Source organism: Hyperolius riggenbachi, chromosome 4 (genome assembly GCF_040937935.1).
Source record: "Hyperolius riggenbachi isolate aHypRig1 chromosome 4, aHypRig1.pri, whole genome shotgun sequence".
In the NCBI taxonomy this organism is placed as follows: Eukaryota; Metazoa; Chordata; class Amphibia; order Anura; family Hyperoliidae; genus Hyperolius; species Hyperolius riggenbachi.
Genome location: NC_090649.1, coordinates 447,374,713 through 447,391,596, shown reverse-complemented (window position 1 = coordinate 447,391,596; position 16,884 = coordinate 447,374,713). Strand labels below are relative to the sequence as shown.

General features: G+C 47.0%; 1 protein-coding gene across 4 annotated transcripts in view; it reads right to left on the bottom strand.

The window, feature by feature from the left end:
* DNAH8 (dynein axonemal heavy chain 8) overlaps nucleotides 1–16,884 on the bottom strand; it is a 491,368-nt gene extending 474,484 nt beyond the window's left edge. Inside the window, exons 1-3 of one of the 4 annotated variants that reach the window (XM_068232705.1) lie at nucleotides 16,588–16,884; nucleotides 14,125–14,210; nucleotides 13,576–14,014 (exon numbers count right to left, since the gene is read on the bottom strand). In XM_068232705.1, coding sequence (XP_068088806.1) covers nucleotides 13,576–14,001 — 426 coding nt within the window. In that variant the 5' untranslated portion in view covers nucleotides 14,002–14,014; nucleotides 14,125–14,210; nucleotides 16,588–16,884. The remainder of the gene's footprint in view (nucleotides 1–13,575; nucleotides 14,015–14,124; nucleotides 14,211–16,587) is intronic. The other 3 variants (XM_068232709.1, XM_068232706.1, XM_068232710.1) reach the window with 3 other exon arrangements.

Genomic DNA, 16,884 nt, shown 5'->3' with positions numbered 1-16,884 from the left:
TATATATTTATATATATATATATATATATATATATATATATATATATATATATATATATATATATATATACACATACATACATACACATATGCAGCAATGGGAAGGTGCCAAGAGTGCTAAAATATCATTGTGCTCTTACCGGAAGATGTGAGTGCTGGCAGTGCTGAATAACCATTCAGTGCAAACACAGAGTGGTCGGACACTCAGCTGCCGATCCGGAGTTGGCAGCTTTGAATACAAGTGCGCCTTCAGTGCAATTGCCGTGGTCGGGTCTCTGCACTGCTCAGCTGCCGGTCCGGAGGTGGCAGCTTCATACTTAATGGTTTCAACCTTGGGAGGACTGCTCTTCCCTCTGTGCAAATCAAAGAAGGATCCATATGCATATCCTCCAATCACAGTGCCTACTGCTCTGCTCCATGACTGGCCGGGATGGTCTCAAAAAAGGCAGCCATGGCCCCGCCCCTGAGACCATCCCGGCCAGTCATGGAGCAGAGCAGTAGGCACTGTGATTGGAGGATATGCACATGGATCCTTCTTTGATTTGCACAGAGGGAAGAGCAGTCCTCCCAAGGTTGAAAACCATTAAAGAGACTCTGTAACAAAAATTGCATCCTGTTTTTTATCATCCTACAAGTTCAAAAAGCTATTCTAATGTGTTCTGGCTTACTGCAGCACGTTCTACTATCACAGTCTCTGTAATAAATCAATGTATCTTTCCCCTGTCAGACTTGTCGGCCTGTGTCTGGAAGGCTGCCAAGTTCTTCAGTGTTGTGGTTCTGCTATGAACTCCCCCTTCCAGGCCCCTCTATGCACACTGCCTGTGTATTATTTAGATTAGGGCAGCTTCTCTCTTCTCTTTTACAAGCTGGATAAATCGTCCTCTGAGCTGGCTGGGCTTTCACATACTGAAGAATTAGACAGATACCTACTACACACTAGGTCCTGGGTTCAAATCCCAGCTATGGTATATAAGCATGCTTTTCAAAAAGTACAAATCCTTAATCATGCTACTTTTTCTATCGAATTGATCATAATGGAAGTATGGTTAATGCTACCGGCAGCTTTAGCATGTAGTGTGGGTCATGGTCTAGAGGGTAAGACAGATACCTACTACACACTAGGTTCTGGGTTCAAATCCCAGCTATGGTATATAAATAAGCATGCTTTTCAAAAAGTACAAATCCTTAATCATGCTACTTTTTCTATCGAATTGATCATAATGGAAGTATGGTTTATGCTACCGGCAGCTTTAGCATGTAGTGTGGGTCATGGTCTAGAGGGTAAGACAGATACCTACTACACACTAGGTTCTGGGTTCATATCCCAGCTATGGTATATAAGCTGTTTTGAAAATCTGCAATTCCCTACTGGAGGAGGAGGAGGAGAGATTTTAAAATTTTTCCGACGGAATTCTGTGTAAATCGGAATTCCGCGGAACTGACCCGGTATACCGTCGGAATGGAACGGTAACGGAATTTCTATATGTCGGAATGCGGAATTGTGCCGGAAACGGAAATCGGCTATTCCGACCATGCCTGATTGGCAGTTAAGAGATGCATTTCATGTTACATACTTTTAATTAACAAAATTATAATATGCAAATTAGAGAAGTCGGAGTCGAGGAGCCGGAGGATTTTTGTACGGACTCAGATACACTGTAGAGCTTTGCATCCTCTTACAGGATTTTCCATACTGGAATACTTTTTTATCCAGATACAAAGAGGACACTGAAGGAGCCCATTAACAGTACAATTTTTAGACAACAAATGTATTTTCCATCAGGTTGTTCAGATTGTACTATATGACAACAGAAACGTTGATCCTGAAAGATCACTCTACACGACACAAAAAGGCTCTGGCATCAGATGCCAAGGTCATTGACAAAAGAGAAAGTAAAGCATACATATAACTTCCTCTGTGTACTGTTCAGTACACAATAGGAATCAAAGTAGGGGGCACATCTACAGCTTGATTCACTAACCGGCGCTAAGCCGGTTAGTGGGCCTTAAGAGGTAGTGGGCGCAAACCACGGAGTTAAGTGGTTTGCGCATACACATCGCGCACAGCCCCGCTCAGGTGCGCCGGTAATAGTGTGTGCGCACTGAAGCGCATTAATACGCTGCTTCAGAGGGCACCCGATGCGCCGTTTTCGGCGCACCTGGTGCGACGTTTACAGGGCAGCGGATGCAACGTTATCGTCGTCGCACTGTGAACTATTACCGGCACACCGCGCCGCGTGTGCACTGAGAAGGTCTGTGCGCGATGTGTGGCCGCAAACCACTTAACTCCATAGTTTACGCCCACTACCTCTTAAAGGAGTTATCAGGCTAAAGTAAGAAAATAAGCGCTACTTACCTGGGACTTCCTCCAGCCCCAAGCTCCCAGCATGTCCCTCGCCGCAGCTCTGCACGCAGTCGTTCACCGCAGCTCCATCCCGGTACCCGGCAATGATGTCAGGCCGACCTCCAGGTCGCCCTGTACTGCGCCTGCGCGAGCGGCGCTGTCGATCACCACCAGGTTGACTGGAGCGGACTACGCAGATCTACTGCGCCTGCATAGTCCGCTATGGGACCTCTGGTATGTCTTTTTTAAGGTGATATGAACTAGCAACAGCAGCTTGGAAGCCAAGGACAAGTATTCTCTATATGGCAGGGTGTGGCCAGATGACCCCATAAGCGTTGAAGACCCATCTGACAGAGGGTCATAAATTAACCACTTTGTCCACTGCTACAGTATATCTACGTCACCTGTGGCACCCTCCAAGCCACCATGACGTAGATATACTGACTTGCTTGCAGCCCTGCTGTGCACGATCGGGTGCGCTTCAGTGCGCACCCCCCGGCACTGTCAGCTGCCTTACTAATTGGTGAAAGGGAAAATGTTCCCTTGTAGCCAATTAGTGACCCCCCCGGCGGATGAACGATCACCACTGTAGCAACAGCGGTGATCCTTCATCTCTCCCCCTCCGCGCCAGATCGATTAAAAAATGCCCTTGCAAGGATAATATCTCTCCTTACCTGGTTCTTGCCATCTACCTTCAGCCCAAGCTTCCATTCACCGCACTGCACTCAGACCTGTGATGCCGAATATCCGGGTCCCGGCTTGATGATGTCATCAAGCCGGGACCCGGTTGTTCGGTATCACAGGGTTGAGTGCAGAGCGGTGAATGGAAGCTGGGACTGAAGGATGATCGCAGGAACCAGGTAAGGTGAGATATTCTGCTCGCAGGGGCATTTTTTTATCGATCTGGCCACGAAGGGGGCAGAATAGTAGGGGGGCACATCTGGCTACCCATAACAGAGGGTGGGGGTAGTATTCAGAAAGGGGGGGTTGAAATGTATTTTGGGGCCCATCAGGGTAACAGGGGGTGGGGAATTAATAATGGGAGGCACATTTGATGGTACTGGGGGCCATAACCTACCAATGGGGGCACAATTGGCTATAATGGGGAGCAGGCGCTAATCCTGGGGGCACATCTGGCTACAATGGGGAATATTGATCCCAGGGACACATATTGCTATAATGGTGGGCCCTATTCCGTGGGGAACATCTGTCTATCTATATGGGGGGCTAGCAAATACGGGGAACAGATCTGGCTATACTGGGGGGCTGATATTGGGGGCACATCTGGCTATACTGGGAGGGGCTGATACTGGGGAAACACCTGGCTATCTATCCTTGGGGGTAGTAATACTTGTGGCATGTTTGTTATCTACTGTAGCATTTTTTTTATTTATTCATTCTTTTGGTGAAACCTACAAATTAATGGAATTTTTCATTCCCTCCTTCACATTAAAATGCAAATAATTTTTTTTTTCTTGGGTCAAAATACCCCCTATGAAAGTCTAGCATATCCTGAAAAAAACGATACCTAGGTCATTTAGGTGTCGTGAGTAGCATCAAAACTGCTCTGGTCCATAAGGGGAAAAGAAGGTCTGGATGTGACGTGGTTAACGGTGAGTGGCCAATGCTTGGGGTGGTTACTCACTGAAATGGATTATCCTTGCCCTTCTGATAGAAGAGAAGTGCGGCCTTGTTTGCATTGCTGTTTACCTGCTTTGTGCAAGGACTGTGTGCTGGGACATTTAAGCGCAGCTAATTTTTGTATATAAAGAGTTAAATGATTTAACTAAATTAGTCCAATTGTGTTTCATGTGTCAAAGCAAGTTTTTGTATTTTTTTGTGTGTTTTTATTCTAGGGATGATTTGAAATTCAGATTTACGATTCAAAAAACTTCCTCTTCCAGAAAAAAAAAATGTCTTTTGCGATTCCGTGTAATGTCTTTTTTTTTTTCCAATAAAGTTAGTTCATTGTAAAAAAAAAAAAAAAAAGTAGCTCTAATCAAATTTCCACAGAAAAAATTTCATTCTCTGATTGGCCCAAATTTTCCATGGAAATGTGAGTACCACAGAAAAAAAATCAGCATTCTGTGATTGACCTAATGATTCTAGAAGACAAAGGCCTCAATTCACTAAGCTTAAAGGGAACCTGAAGTGAGTAAAATTATTTAAAATAAACACATGAAATAGCTGCAAATGAATATTACATACTAACCTCACCGTCCGTTCCTCTCAGAAGCTCACCATTTTCTTCTTACAGTGATCCCTTCCAGTTCTGACAATATTTTGTCAGAACCGAAAGATACCAGTTGCTGTCAGTTATATTTCAGCAGCTGTCAGTTACAACTGAATGTGCAAGGTAATGTCCATGTTTCCCTATGGCTCAAGTGGGTGATGTTACAGTTTAACAGTGTGCTGACCAGGAAGCTGTTATGGGGTAATGGCCATTTTTAAAATGGAGGACAGAGAATTCTGTTGATCACAGTGGACAAATGGGACGCAGAAAAGGAGAAAGATTGAAGACTACACAGGAGGTAAGTATGTCCTGTGTATGGTTATTTTTACTTTTTATTTTCAGTTCAGGTTCTCTTTAACTCCTGTCTTTAATAACTCTTCTGAGCTGTTTTACAGTTATCACCATGGTGATATAATTGAGATAACTGTAAAACAGCTCTGAAGAGTTATTAAAGACAGGAGTTAAGCTTAGTGAATTGAGGCCAATGTCTTTTGTTTGTCCTAAAATTACTGCAGTTATACAATTTCAACTGAAACATTCTGCATTCTGTGATTGGTCCAATGCTTGGGCAGCACGGTGGCGTAGTGGTTAGCGATTTGAGAATCATTTTAATTCTCAAATCTAGTATAAATTCACTTTCTAGTCATTTAAAAATCATTACGTGTTTTAAAATGACTACAATGTGAATTTATACTAGATTTGAGAATTAAAATGATTTTTAACTAGAATTTAATATACTGTTGTGAGAAGTCATTGTATTTTGTGATTGGTGAATCTCACTTGGGAATATGTAAATTACAAGTCTTCCATGAGGTCCTCTTGAGACCTATAAAAGATGTATGGTATGTGTAACAGATTGTCAGACTCTGCAATGATTTGAGAAAGAAGGGTCGAAACGCCTGTGCGTCATCAGCTTGCAGATCTGTTTTTAATGATGTCTTTTACTAAGGGCTATAAATAAAGACATTTGAATACTGGATGGTGTGGACCTTTGGTGATTCCTGTAAATCCAATAAACTTCATTTCACTTCTCAAATATCAATGTGTGTGTCTCCTATATGATATATTTAACTGACATTTTTTATCGTAACAACTAACGATTTATACAGAAAAACCATGACGATTAACAAGGCTGCCCAAACTCAAGGTTCCCATCCCGCTGGTATTTGTGCCCCCTCAGTAGAGATGGCCCTGAACGGTTCGTCTGTGAACTTCTGGTGGTTCGCGTTCGCCAGTGAACGTGGACTTTTCCGGAAGTTCGGTTCCCCCCATAATGCACCATTAGGGTCAACTTTGACCCTCTACATCACAGTCAGCAGGCAAATTGTAGCCAATCAGGCTACACTCCCTCCTGGAGCCACTCCCCCCCCCTTATAAAGGCAGGCACCGCCGGCCATCATACTCACTCGTGTGCCTGCAGTAAATAGAGAAGGGACAGCTGCTGCTGCTGACTCTCATAGGGAAAGATTAGTTAGGCTCTTGTAGGCTTCTTAGCTTGCTCCTTGCTGATTCTTATTGCTAAAATAGCACCCCACAACAGCTCTTTTGAGAGCTAATCTTGTTCTTGAGATCTATTTTTTTTCTGTGTGTCCCACTGACACTTGTGTTGCACAGACAGCCTTAATAATTCATACTGTGTGCGTGCCACTGCCAGGCCCAGCACATTTACTGACTACCTGTGTGTGTGACAGGTGCACATTGTAATACCCATTACTGCATATACCTACCTACCTGTTGTTCAAAGTGCACCCACCTACCTACGTGAGCTGAGCGCACGCAGTGTCACTGTGCCTGTCCGCTACCTATCTGAGTGTGACAGGTGCACATTGTAATACCCATTACTGCATATACCTACCTACCTGTTGTTCACAGTGCACCCTGTCATAGACCGCACAGGCTGGTCTTTGATCGGGTCAATCACTCAGAGTCAGAACCTCGGTCTCGCTGTTGTTTTGCGCATAAATGCCCATATGTGGATTCGCAGTCTATGAACCGACTAGCTGAGAGGAGCGTCCTGACTCCAAAAGATTTGCTACACAAGTACAATTCAAAAGCTTGCCACCACTTGTGAGTCAGCACAGGACTGTAAATATTTTAGCACATTGCGAACACTGTAAGTTAACCCTTAGCTGTATGCAGGGATCGGCGCCAGACCTGTTTATCTGTGCCTGATTCAAACATCCGGGTTATAAATACAAGATACTCTAGAACACAAGGTAACGTTTTCGGAGGAGTAAGTACGATTGTGTATGTTCAGCAACAGGTCATAACCGCTAAACGATTTTTAAACGTTTAATAACAAAAATGCATTACACACATTTACATACACCAATAAACATATACACACAAAGCTTAAAATAAAAGGGAATAATTGTGAAAAGGTTTACTTAGGGCCTGTTTCCACTACACGCAGATTGGATGCAGAATGGATGCAGAAAAACTGACTCCAATGAATGTCTATGGGCCTGTTTCCACTAAACGTGATTTTTCTGATGCAGATTTTCCCATAGGCATTCATTGGAGTCAGTTTTTTTGCATCCAATCTGGGTGTAGTGGAAACAGGCCCTTAGCCGAAATGCATAGTCCTTGGTTTCAGAATCATAGGCCTTTAAGTATATTTTGTAATCCAAGCAGATGTTACAGTTCCAAGATGGCCGCTAACTACATGGCCCTTTGGTTAGCAGCAGCAGGCTCTCGTGAAGATAGGATTTGAAGGACTGAAGTACGCCTGCTGGCAATGTGCTTTTGATGAAACTGGTTTGGGGGTGTGCAACGCCTGCCCCCTCTGAATTACCCACCAATGACAGTCCACCTCCTCCTAGGAGGATTTTGAGCTTAACTTGTAAAATACTGTAACTCAGAAACTATACATGTCATATTTGGGTGGATAGCAGATTCATAATTGTCAGAAAATACCGATTAATATGCCATCTTGCCTGAGGGTGTTAGGCTGACCTGTCCCCAAGGAGGGTCGTACACCAATAACCGACAAGTTAGGGTTATGATTTTTATATTAGCACATTGGGCAGATTTTAACGAACAAGACTATATTAATTTCATAGCTGTGCTATACACGGTTTTCATGTAACAGACCGAAATTAAAAACCATATGCATTTAAACCTGTTCCCCAGCGGTGCCGCTTCGGCCGGACTCCCGCTGGGAAAGCTGCCTTAGTCCTTCCTGTGTGGAAAGGAACTTTTGGGGCTCAATTAGCATCTGAGTCTGACCAGCCAGAGCAACACCCTTTGATTTATGACACCCAGATTCTGGCTAGGTTTCACACCTCTGTGTCCCTGGCCAGCAAGGAATTCTTTTGAACAAGTTAATTAAATGTGGGTGATGGGCTTGTTTTCACTCAGCAGAGAGGGAAAGACATCTGTTGTACGTTTCAAAAGAAAAAAATGTCATTCTGCTCTGCTGTGCGGAACGCTACCTACCTACCTACCCGTTGTTTACAGTGCACCCACCTACCTACGTGAGCGCACGCAGTGTCACTGTGCCTGTCCGCTACCTGTCCGTGTGTGACAGGTGCACATTGTAATACCCATCACTGCATATACCTACCTACCTGTTGTTCACAGTGCACCCACCTACCTACATGAGCGCACACAGTGTCACTGTGCCTGTCCGCTACCTGTCTGTGTGTGACAGGTGCAAATTGTAATACCCATTACAGGATATACCTACCTACCTGTTGTTCACAGTGCACCTACCTACCTACGTGAGTTGAGCGCACGCAGTGTCACTGTGCCTGTCCGCTACCTGTCTGTGTGTGACAGGTGCACATTGTAACACCCATCACTGCATACACCTACCTGTTGTGTTCAGTGCACCCACCTACCTACGTGAGTGCACGCAGTGTGATATACCACTCCGAGCATACCTGTTAACTGCACCTGTGTGACTGCACATTGTATTAGTCAAGTCAGTGCATACCTTTCACTTTATTCCCCCCAATATGGACACAACGTACAAAACAGGCAGAGGTAGAGGCAGACCCAGAGGAAGGCCACCCGGCAGGTCTGAGCGAGGTCGTGTTGATGTGATTTCGTGCTGCCCTCGACCAAAGTACAGTGCTCAGAAGAAGGCACGTCCCATCAACTTCCAAGATTGTCAGGACGTGGTTGACTATTTAACACAGAACACCTCATCTTCCGCAGCCACCAGCGCTACTACAAGCACCACATCTGTTGAATTTGACACTTCGCAGGAGTTAATTGGTGGGGAATTAACTGATTCACAGCCATTATTGTTACAACCAGATGAAGGCGCTAAGCAAGTTACAACACCTCCTATGTCTGAGTTAGGCGGCAACATATTGGAGGTAACGTGTGAAGATGAAGTACCTGCTGTTGGTGCAATTTTTGAGGTGTCTGAGGCAAGAGAAGCTGGGCAGGATGATTATGATGATGATGATGATACGGATCCCACATGGGTTCCTAAGAGACAAGATGACCAAGGGGACAGTTCAGAGGGGGAGTCAGAGAGGAGTGGAAGGAAACGAGTTCCTGAAAGAAGCAGGGGGAGCTCGTCGTCAGAAACAGCTGGTGGCAGTGTCCGGCGCCATGTATCGCCACCTATGTACAGCCAGCCAACATGCCCTTCAACAAAAGCTGCTGATGCCACCATAGTGCCATCACCCCAGGGGGGGCTCAGCGGTTTGGAAATGTTTTAATGCGTCTGCCTCAGATCGGAGCAATGCCATCTGTTCTCTCTGCCTCCAAAAATTGAGCCGTGGAAAGGCCAACACTCCCATAGGGATAAGTGCCTTACGAAGGCACATGGAGAAAAGGCACAAACTGCAATGGGAAGAGCACCTGAGCAAAAGCAGCACACAAAAGAAAAGCCACCCTCCTTCTCTTCTTTCAGGTGCAGCATCTTCAGCCGCTTTCTCCCTTGCACCTTCACAGCCACCCTCCTCCATTCCGCCCCTCCTCTTCTGCCCACAGCAGCCAGGTGTCCATGAAGGAAATCTTTGAGCGGAAGAAGCCAATTTCTGCCAGTCACCCCCTTGCCCGGCGTCTGAAAGCTGGCGTGGCGGAACTGTTAGCTTGCCAGCTGTTACCATACAAGCTGGTGGACTCTGAGGCCTTCCGTAAATTTGTGGCCATTGGGACACCGCAGTGGAAGATACTAGGCCGCAATTATTTCTCTATAAAGGCGATACCCAAACTGTACCATGAAGTGGAGAGGTAAGTGGTGTCATCTCTGGCACACAGCGTTGGGTCAAGGGTCCACCTGACCACGGATGCCTGGTCTGCCAAACACGGTCAGGGCAGGCATAAAACTTATACAGCCCATTAGGTCAACCTGGTGACCGATGGCAAGCAGGGAGTACGTGGCTGTGCAGCGGACTAACTTGTGACACCTCCACGGCTTGCAGGCAGGCCTCCTGCCACCTCCTCTCCTCCTGTTACATCCTCTTCGCTGTCGTCCTCCTCCTCCTTCTTGGCTGAGTGGCAGTTCAACTCTACTGGTGCTGCGATCTCCTCTCCAGCTACACAGTCCCATCTTCCCAGGGCCTACGCTGCATGCCAGGTAAGACGGTGTCACGCCATCTTAGACGTGTCTTGCCTCAAAGCGGAGAGTCACACTGGACCAGCTCTCCTGGCTGCTCTAAACAAACAGGTGGATCAGTGGCTGTCCCCGCACCAGCTGGAGATCGGCAACGTGGTGTGTGCTAACGGCAGCAATCTCCTTTCCGCTTTGAATTTGGGAAAGCTGACACATGTACCCTGCATGGCACATGTGCTGAATCTAGTCATTCAAAGATTTGTGTCAAAGTACCCAGGCTTAGAGGACGTCCTGAAGCAGGCCAGGAAGTTGTGTGGGCATTTCAGGCGGTCTTACACGGCCATGGCACGCTTTGTGGACATTCAGCGGAGAAACAACTTGCCGGTGAGACGCTTGATATGTGATAGCCCGACTCGCTGGAATTCGACCCTGGTCATGTTCTCTTGCCTGCTAGAACAGGAGAAAGCCGTCCACCCAGTACCTGAACAATTACAGTAAAAGAACACAATCTGGGGAGATGGGGATGTTGTGGCCCAACAACTGGACACTGATGCAAAATGCATGCAGGCTCATACGGCCGTTTGAGGAGGTGGCCAACCTGGTGAGTCGCAGTGAAGGCACAATCAGCGACTTGATCCGGTATGCTTACTTCCTGGAGCGTGCCGTGCGTAGAGTGGTGGATCAACCTGTGGAGGAGCGTAAAGAGGAACAGTTATGGCAGGAACAGTCGTGGGAGCAATTTTCATCAGATTCAGATGTTTCCTCAACACCTGCGGCAGCACAGAGGGGGGAGGAGGAGGAAGAGTCGTGTGGGGAAGAGGAGTCAGACTTGGATGATGAGGAAGGTGTTTCTTTGGAGGAGGAGGAGGCGGCGGCAGAAGAAAAACCGCAGCAGGCGTCGCAGGGGGCTTGTGCTGCTCGACATTCCCGTGGTATTGTTCGTGGCTGGGGGGAGGAGGAGGACTTACCTGACGTCACTGAGGAAGAGCAAAAGGAGATGGATAGTACGTCTGGATCCAACTTTGTGCAGATGGCGTCTTTCATGCTGTCCAGCCTGTTGAGGGACCTCCGTATAAAAAAAACTCAAGGGGAATGAGCTGTACTGGGTGGCCACGCTACTAGACCCTCGGTATATGCACAAAGTGGCGGACATGTTACCAACTCACCAGAAGGCAGAAAGGATGCAGCACATGCAGAACAAGCTGGCAACTATGCTTTACAATGCGTTTAAGGGTGATGTCACAGCACAATGCAATAATGGTACCACTGCCAGTAATCCTTCTCCCATGTCCACACAGGCAAGGACAGGACGCTCCAGCGATCTCATGGTGATGTCGGACATGTGGACATTCTTTAGTCCAACGCCTCGCCTTAGCGCTTCCGGATCCACCCTCCACCAACGCCTGGACCAACAGGTAGCCGTCTACCTGGCCTTAAGTGTGGATGTAGACACTGTGAACAGCAATGAACCCTTGGACTACTGGGTGCGCAGGCTTGACCTGTGGCCAGAGCTGTCCCAATTTGCCATCCAACTTCTGTCTTGCCCTGCCTCAAGCGTCTTGTCAGAAAGGACCTTCAGCGCAGCTGGAGGCATTGTCACTAAGAAGAGAAGTCGCCTAAGTCACAAAAGTGTTCAATACCTCAGCTTTATGAAAATGAATGAGGCATGGATCCCAGAGGGCTACTGCCCGCCCAAAGACAGTCCCCACACACAGCATCTCTGCCTGCATGCCGTGTAACTGGCAGCCTGCCCCAAGACTAAGTCGCTCCCCACACAGCACCTCTGCCCGCAGGCCGCTTGACTGCCTTCTCCACCACCACCAACAGGGTCTAGGACTCCAGGCGGATTCCTGAATTTTTAAGCTAGCAGCGGGCGCTATAATAATTTTTCTGGTGTGTGTATATGCCTGCCTAATTTTTCTGGCTGCACTGCGGCTGCAACAACAAAACAAAAGTCATGTACATGTGCCCATTCCCCTTCGTGATCATTACCTTGCTGCGGTGAAGGGGCTTGCGTATCACAATGAAGCAATGACCGCCGACTATAGGAGTGTCTGGGGGGGGCACACCAAAGATAATAAGGTTGTTGCTTCATTGTGGACAGACCAAAGTTGATCAGCTGTACAGTCACTGTTCTGTCATTCAGCTACCTCAGCCCGGCGACCATATGGGCTGGAAAGCCGACATCACCTGCACTCTCGTCATGTTACACGTAGTACAGTCTATCAGTGATCAGTGTTATCTACAGCAGGGCCTCGAAAGTCCTCCTGTATTGTTATTTTTGGTCATTACCTCGGGACGTGCATGCCATGCCTGCTGCCTTTCTAGTTTTCAAACTTCGCCTCCCCATTAAAGTCTATTGCGGTTCCTGAAAGTTCGCGCAAACCGAACTTTCGCGGGAGGTATGCTAACCCGGTTCGCGAACCGAAAATCAGAGGTTCGGGCCATCTCTACCCCTCAGTGCCCATGCATGAAAATACTCAACCTGTTGAATGTCCGCAGCGCTTCCACATTCGTTCCCCACGTGCTGCGGGCATATAGCAATTACTTGTGTGCCATGAACTATGCTCCGCTCATGGGGAACGAATGCGGAAGCACAGTGGACATTTGGCAGCAGCGGATAGGTAAAATTGAGAATACATAGATATAAAATGTACATTTCTCCCGGAGCAAAATGCACCATAAATTTTCTATTAATATAGAAAGTTTATTCCAATGTTGCTAGGCTAACAGATCTGACAGATTCTGGACTAGTTCATCTCATCATGGGAAATTCTCTGTATTACCTTTATTCATTACAAAACTACTCCCCTGAAAGCCTCTACAGTCTACACCAGTGATCTGCAAACTTGGCTCTCCAGCTGTTAATCTTCAGGAAAAAATAAAAAAATCTGCCTTACTCACCTGGGGCTTTCTCCAGCCCCTTGCAGCCAACTGTCCCACGCTGACCGCTTAACTCTCCGCCGCCGTCCCAATCTCGGGGTCGTCCTTACTGCGCCTGCGTGAAGCGCCGCTGTCAATCATGGCCACGTGGTCCACTTCGACTGGAAAAAAGCCCCATGGTGAGTAATGCTGATTTTTTTTATTTTTGCCGGATGATTCCTTTAAGGAACTACAAGTCCCACAATGCATTGCAGGAGTCTGACAGCCACAGTCTTGATTCATAATGGCAAATGCATTGTGGGAATTCTAGTTCCTTAACAGCTGGAGAGCCAAGTTTGCAGATCACTGGTCTACACAAATATGTCAGCCAGCTTTGCAACTCCCTTGTACACTGTGTTGTCAGTTGGACTGAACAAATGCAGTTCAGGAAGTGCCTTTGTAAAAAATAAATAACTGAGCACCCCATGAGAAAATGGAATAGTCCAAAACCTGACAGATCCTTCATATTTTCTCTGCCAATAGTAAGTAACAGCAACATAGGAAAAAGTTTATAATTGTTTGTTTTACTCCTTTAAGTGGTAAGATGTATGATACTCGTACCTGCTTTCCCTTCAGTGTCTCCTGCAGTCTCTGGAAACCACTCGCACTCCTTTGAAAGCTCAATCGTTTCTGATCAAGGTTGGCACTGGCCATGGCCGCATAGCTGATACTGCTGGCTACTTTCAGTGCACTTTTATTTCGTTCTATTGGCTCAGACTGGACTGATGTATACTTAGACAGTCTTCTCTTTGTGTGAGCCTTGCTGCTGGGATGAGTTCTGTAGTCTGCTGGGGCTGCACTGGCTGCAGAGCCTTCCAATCCATGAAGCTCAGGGATGACATGTATGGCAATAGAACTGCTTCCTGCTGTGCAGTCTGCCGCTACAACACCTCCTGCTATTCCAACACTGCTGGTCGCTGTTTCGTTGCCTTCAAGTCCATCACTCCCCGTAGCTCCGTCACTGACTGGGTTCCTTGGGTCATTCATTATCAACAATGAACTAAGAAAAAAAAAAGTCAGTAAAAAGTAATCTATTAAAACTGGAAAATGATCATCAAAAACTATGAGATTAATAGAACCTGAAGCGGGCAAAAATAAAAAGTTACTTACCTCAGTGGAGGGAAGCCTCTGGATAGTCCAGTTAAATCATGTCATTTCTGCACCTGGTGCTCAACACTGGTGCTATGCTACGTGCCCTGCGGAAGGATATTCAGGGATTACATCATGGAGGGGGAATAGCATTATAGCAACTCGGCAGGGGAATAGTAATTAACGCTGCCGGGGATTTGAGAGGCAACAAGGTGAGCTGTCATTCTGCTCACCCTTCGTCCAGCTCACCGGTAGCCGAATGACATGTACGCTTGTCCAGACGTTTTCTATTCCATCTTTTTGCAGCCATGCTCCACTCAGTGCTCGAGCGGCTTTGTACTCCTGGCAAGCTATACTCACGCATGTGCAATACAGTCGTGCTCCTACTGAGTGGAGCAGAGCCACAAACAATAGAGTCCCGGCCAGCAGTGGTAGGGTTCGGGAGAACGTGGGCAGCCTCTGGAGCATCCACAGACTTCCCTCTACATAGGTAAGTATCTAACTCTATCTTTTTAGTCGCAGGTTTGCTTTCAGCTCCGTTTTTTTGTATCAGCAGTCCCTGGTCTTTAAAGAGAACCTGAGATGATAAATAGAAAAATCATACATACCTGTGGCTTCCTCCAGATCAGTTCCTCTGCATCCTCCATTATGGCTCCCAGTAACTTCCAGAGTTGGGGTTTTGGGTTCTGCACCTGCGGGGGAGCAGGCTCGGCCACAGCAGGCTCGTCCACACTGCGCTACCACTACCGGGAGCCATAACGGAGGATCCAGGAGGCAGAAGAGGACGGAAAGGGAGCGATCGGGCTGAAGGGGGTTGGAGGAAACCCCAGGCATGTATGAATTTTTTTTATTCATGATCTCAGGCACACTTCAAAGAGACTCAGAGCTGAGTCTCCCTGCTGTATTTTTACTTACCAGGGGCTTCCTCCAGCCACATAAGAACGGATGTGTCCCTCGCCGTCCTCCTCAGCGCCGCCGTTCAGCCGCAATCTTCCCCGGTAAGCGGCTTAGTGACGTCAGCGGCGGACCTTCTGCATATGCACGGACCTTCTACGCAAGTCTGAGTCCGACTGAGCCGCATACCGGGAGTTGACTGCAGCTGAACGGAGGACTGCGGAAGGACGGAGAAGGACATTTCCATGCTTATGGGGTAAGTAACAACCAGCAGGAAGACACATCTCTGAGTCTCTTTAAGAGAGACTGCTGGTACTGAAATGGTTATTGTACCCCTGAATCGGGGTGAGAAAAAAATGAATGAAAACTGTGGTGGGCTAGATTAACTTCTCCTAAATGTCCTGACGCTGCTCGTTGTCCTTGGGTTCGCTACCGCTCCCTGCCCCTTTAAGTAGTTTGACGGGATCCTTCCACCGATTACTTTTCTGGGAATACCCCAAAACAGCGTTGCATGATTTAGAACCGCACAGGTACAATTTCTGAAATGCGCAGCAGAAGCGCCTGCTTACAAGTGCTTTGTTTACTGCACAGGTGCAGTTTGAAACGCGCACCTGCGCAATTCAGAATCATTATGCACTGCTTAGGGTAACATCCGGGAGGTAAGACCATATATGGGGAATGCGGGGACCGGAGGACAGGATATTGGGAATGGGGAGACCCCAAGCAGCATCTGGAGCCTCAAGAGGAGCTAATCTAGCCCACCATGGACTTAATTCAGTAATTTGTTCCCCGATTAGGGGTACTTTAAAACGTACTCAAGCCAAAGATCAGGTATTAAATCATATACTTACCTAAGAGGAGGGGAACTTCTGGATCTTGAGTCCAAATCCAAATAAGCTTTATTGTCAGGACCAAATACATTTAGCATTGCCTCTGCATCCTCCTGTCCTCGAGCGCGACCCTCCAAAGATAACTGCAAGGGATTGACGTTATCCTGATCAGGGCTGTGCTCCTTTTCAGGCACATGCTCAGCCGTACAGCGCCGGAGCTGCTACCTCACAGGCGTGGCTGCAGCACAGCTGCGCCCGTGCCAGGGTAGGAACGCGGTCCCTATCAGAAAGGTCCCAGTGACCAACAGAGAACAGCGAGGGAAGCTGTTTCTCACTGTGACACAATTGGATCATTATTGAAACGCTGTGCGCACACACACACACACACACACACACACGCTGTATAAGAATGCATACCTCCCAACTTTTTGAGATGAGAAAGAGGGACACTTAAGCCACACCCCTAAACACACCCCTGGTCACGCATACTATAAAGATTTCATAAGAAAAATATGCTGTTTTATAATTCAAACCACACTGGTCTTTTCTATCCTGGTTCATTTTCCTTCATATTAGCATTTTAAAATTAGTAATATATCAATTGAAAGGATGGGAATAAAATTTAGAGTCAATCAAACACATTTTTTAGAAGGCAAATATATATATTTTTACATAGAAAGAACAAATGAGGAGGAAAAAGGGACAGTTGGGAGCTACGAGATGTATAGACACATATATGAGCACGCGGTACTCAGGTTACCCTCTTTAGGATAGTGCAGGTGAACTACAAGCACCAGCAGGAGAAGTTGATACAGGAGAAGAGTTTCCCGAAATCGCCTCACCGTTACTCTGCGCAGGGCGGAGCACCGAGCTCTGACAGGCGGAGGGATATTAGCGCTGAGCTCATATGAATAGCGGCCGGCTACATTCTCTGTATACACACGCTGTGCTGCACGTCACGTGACGGCTGTGTGGCGTAATGAGGCAGCTCTGTGCTGGTGAGTGAAGGGGGGATTACTTCCCGCGGAGGCGGACAGAAGTCAAGTGCATTATTATG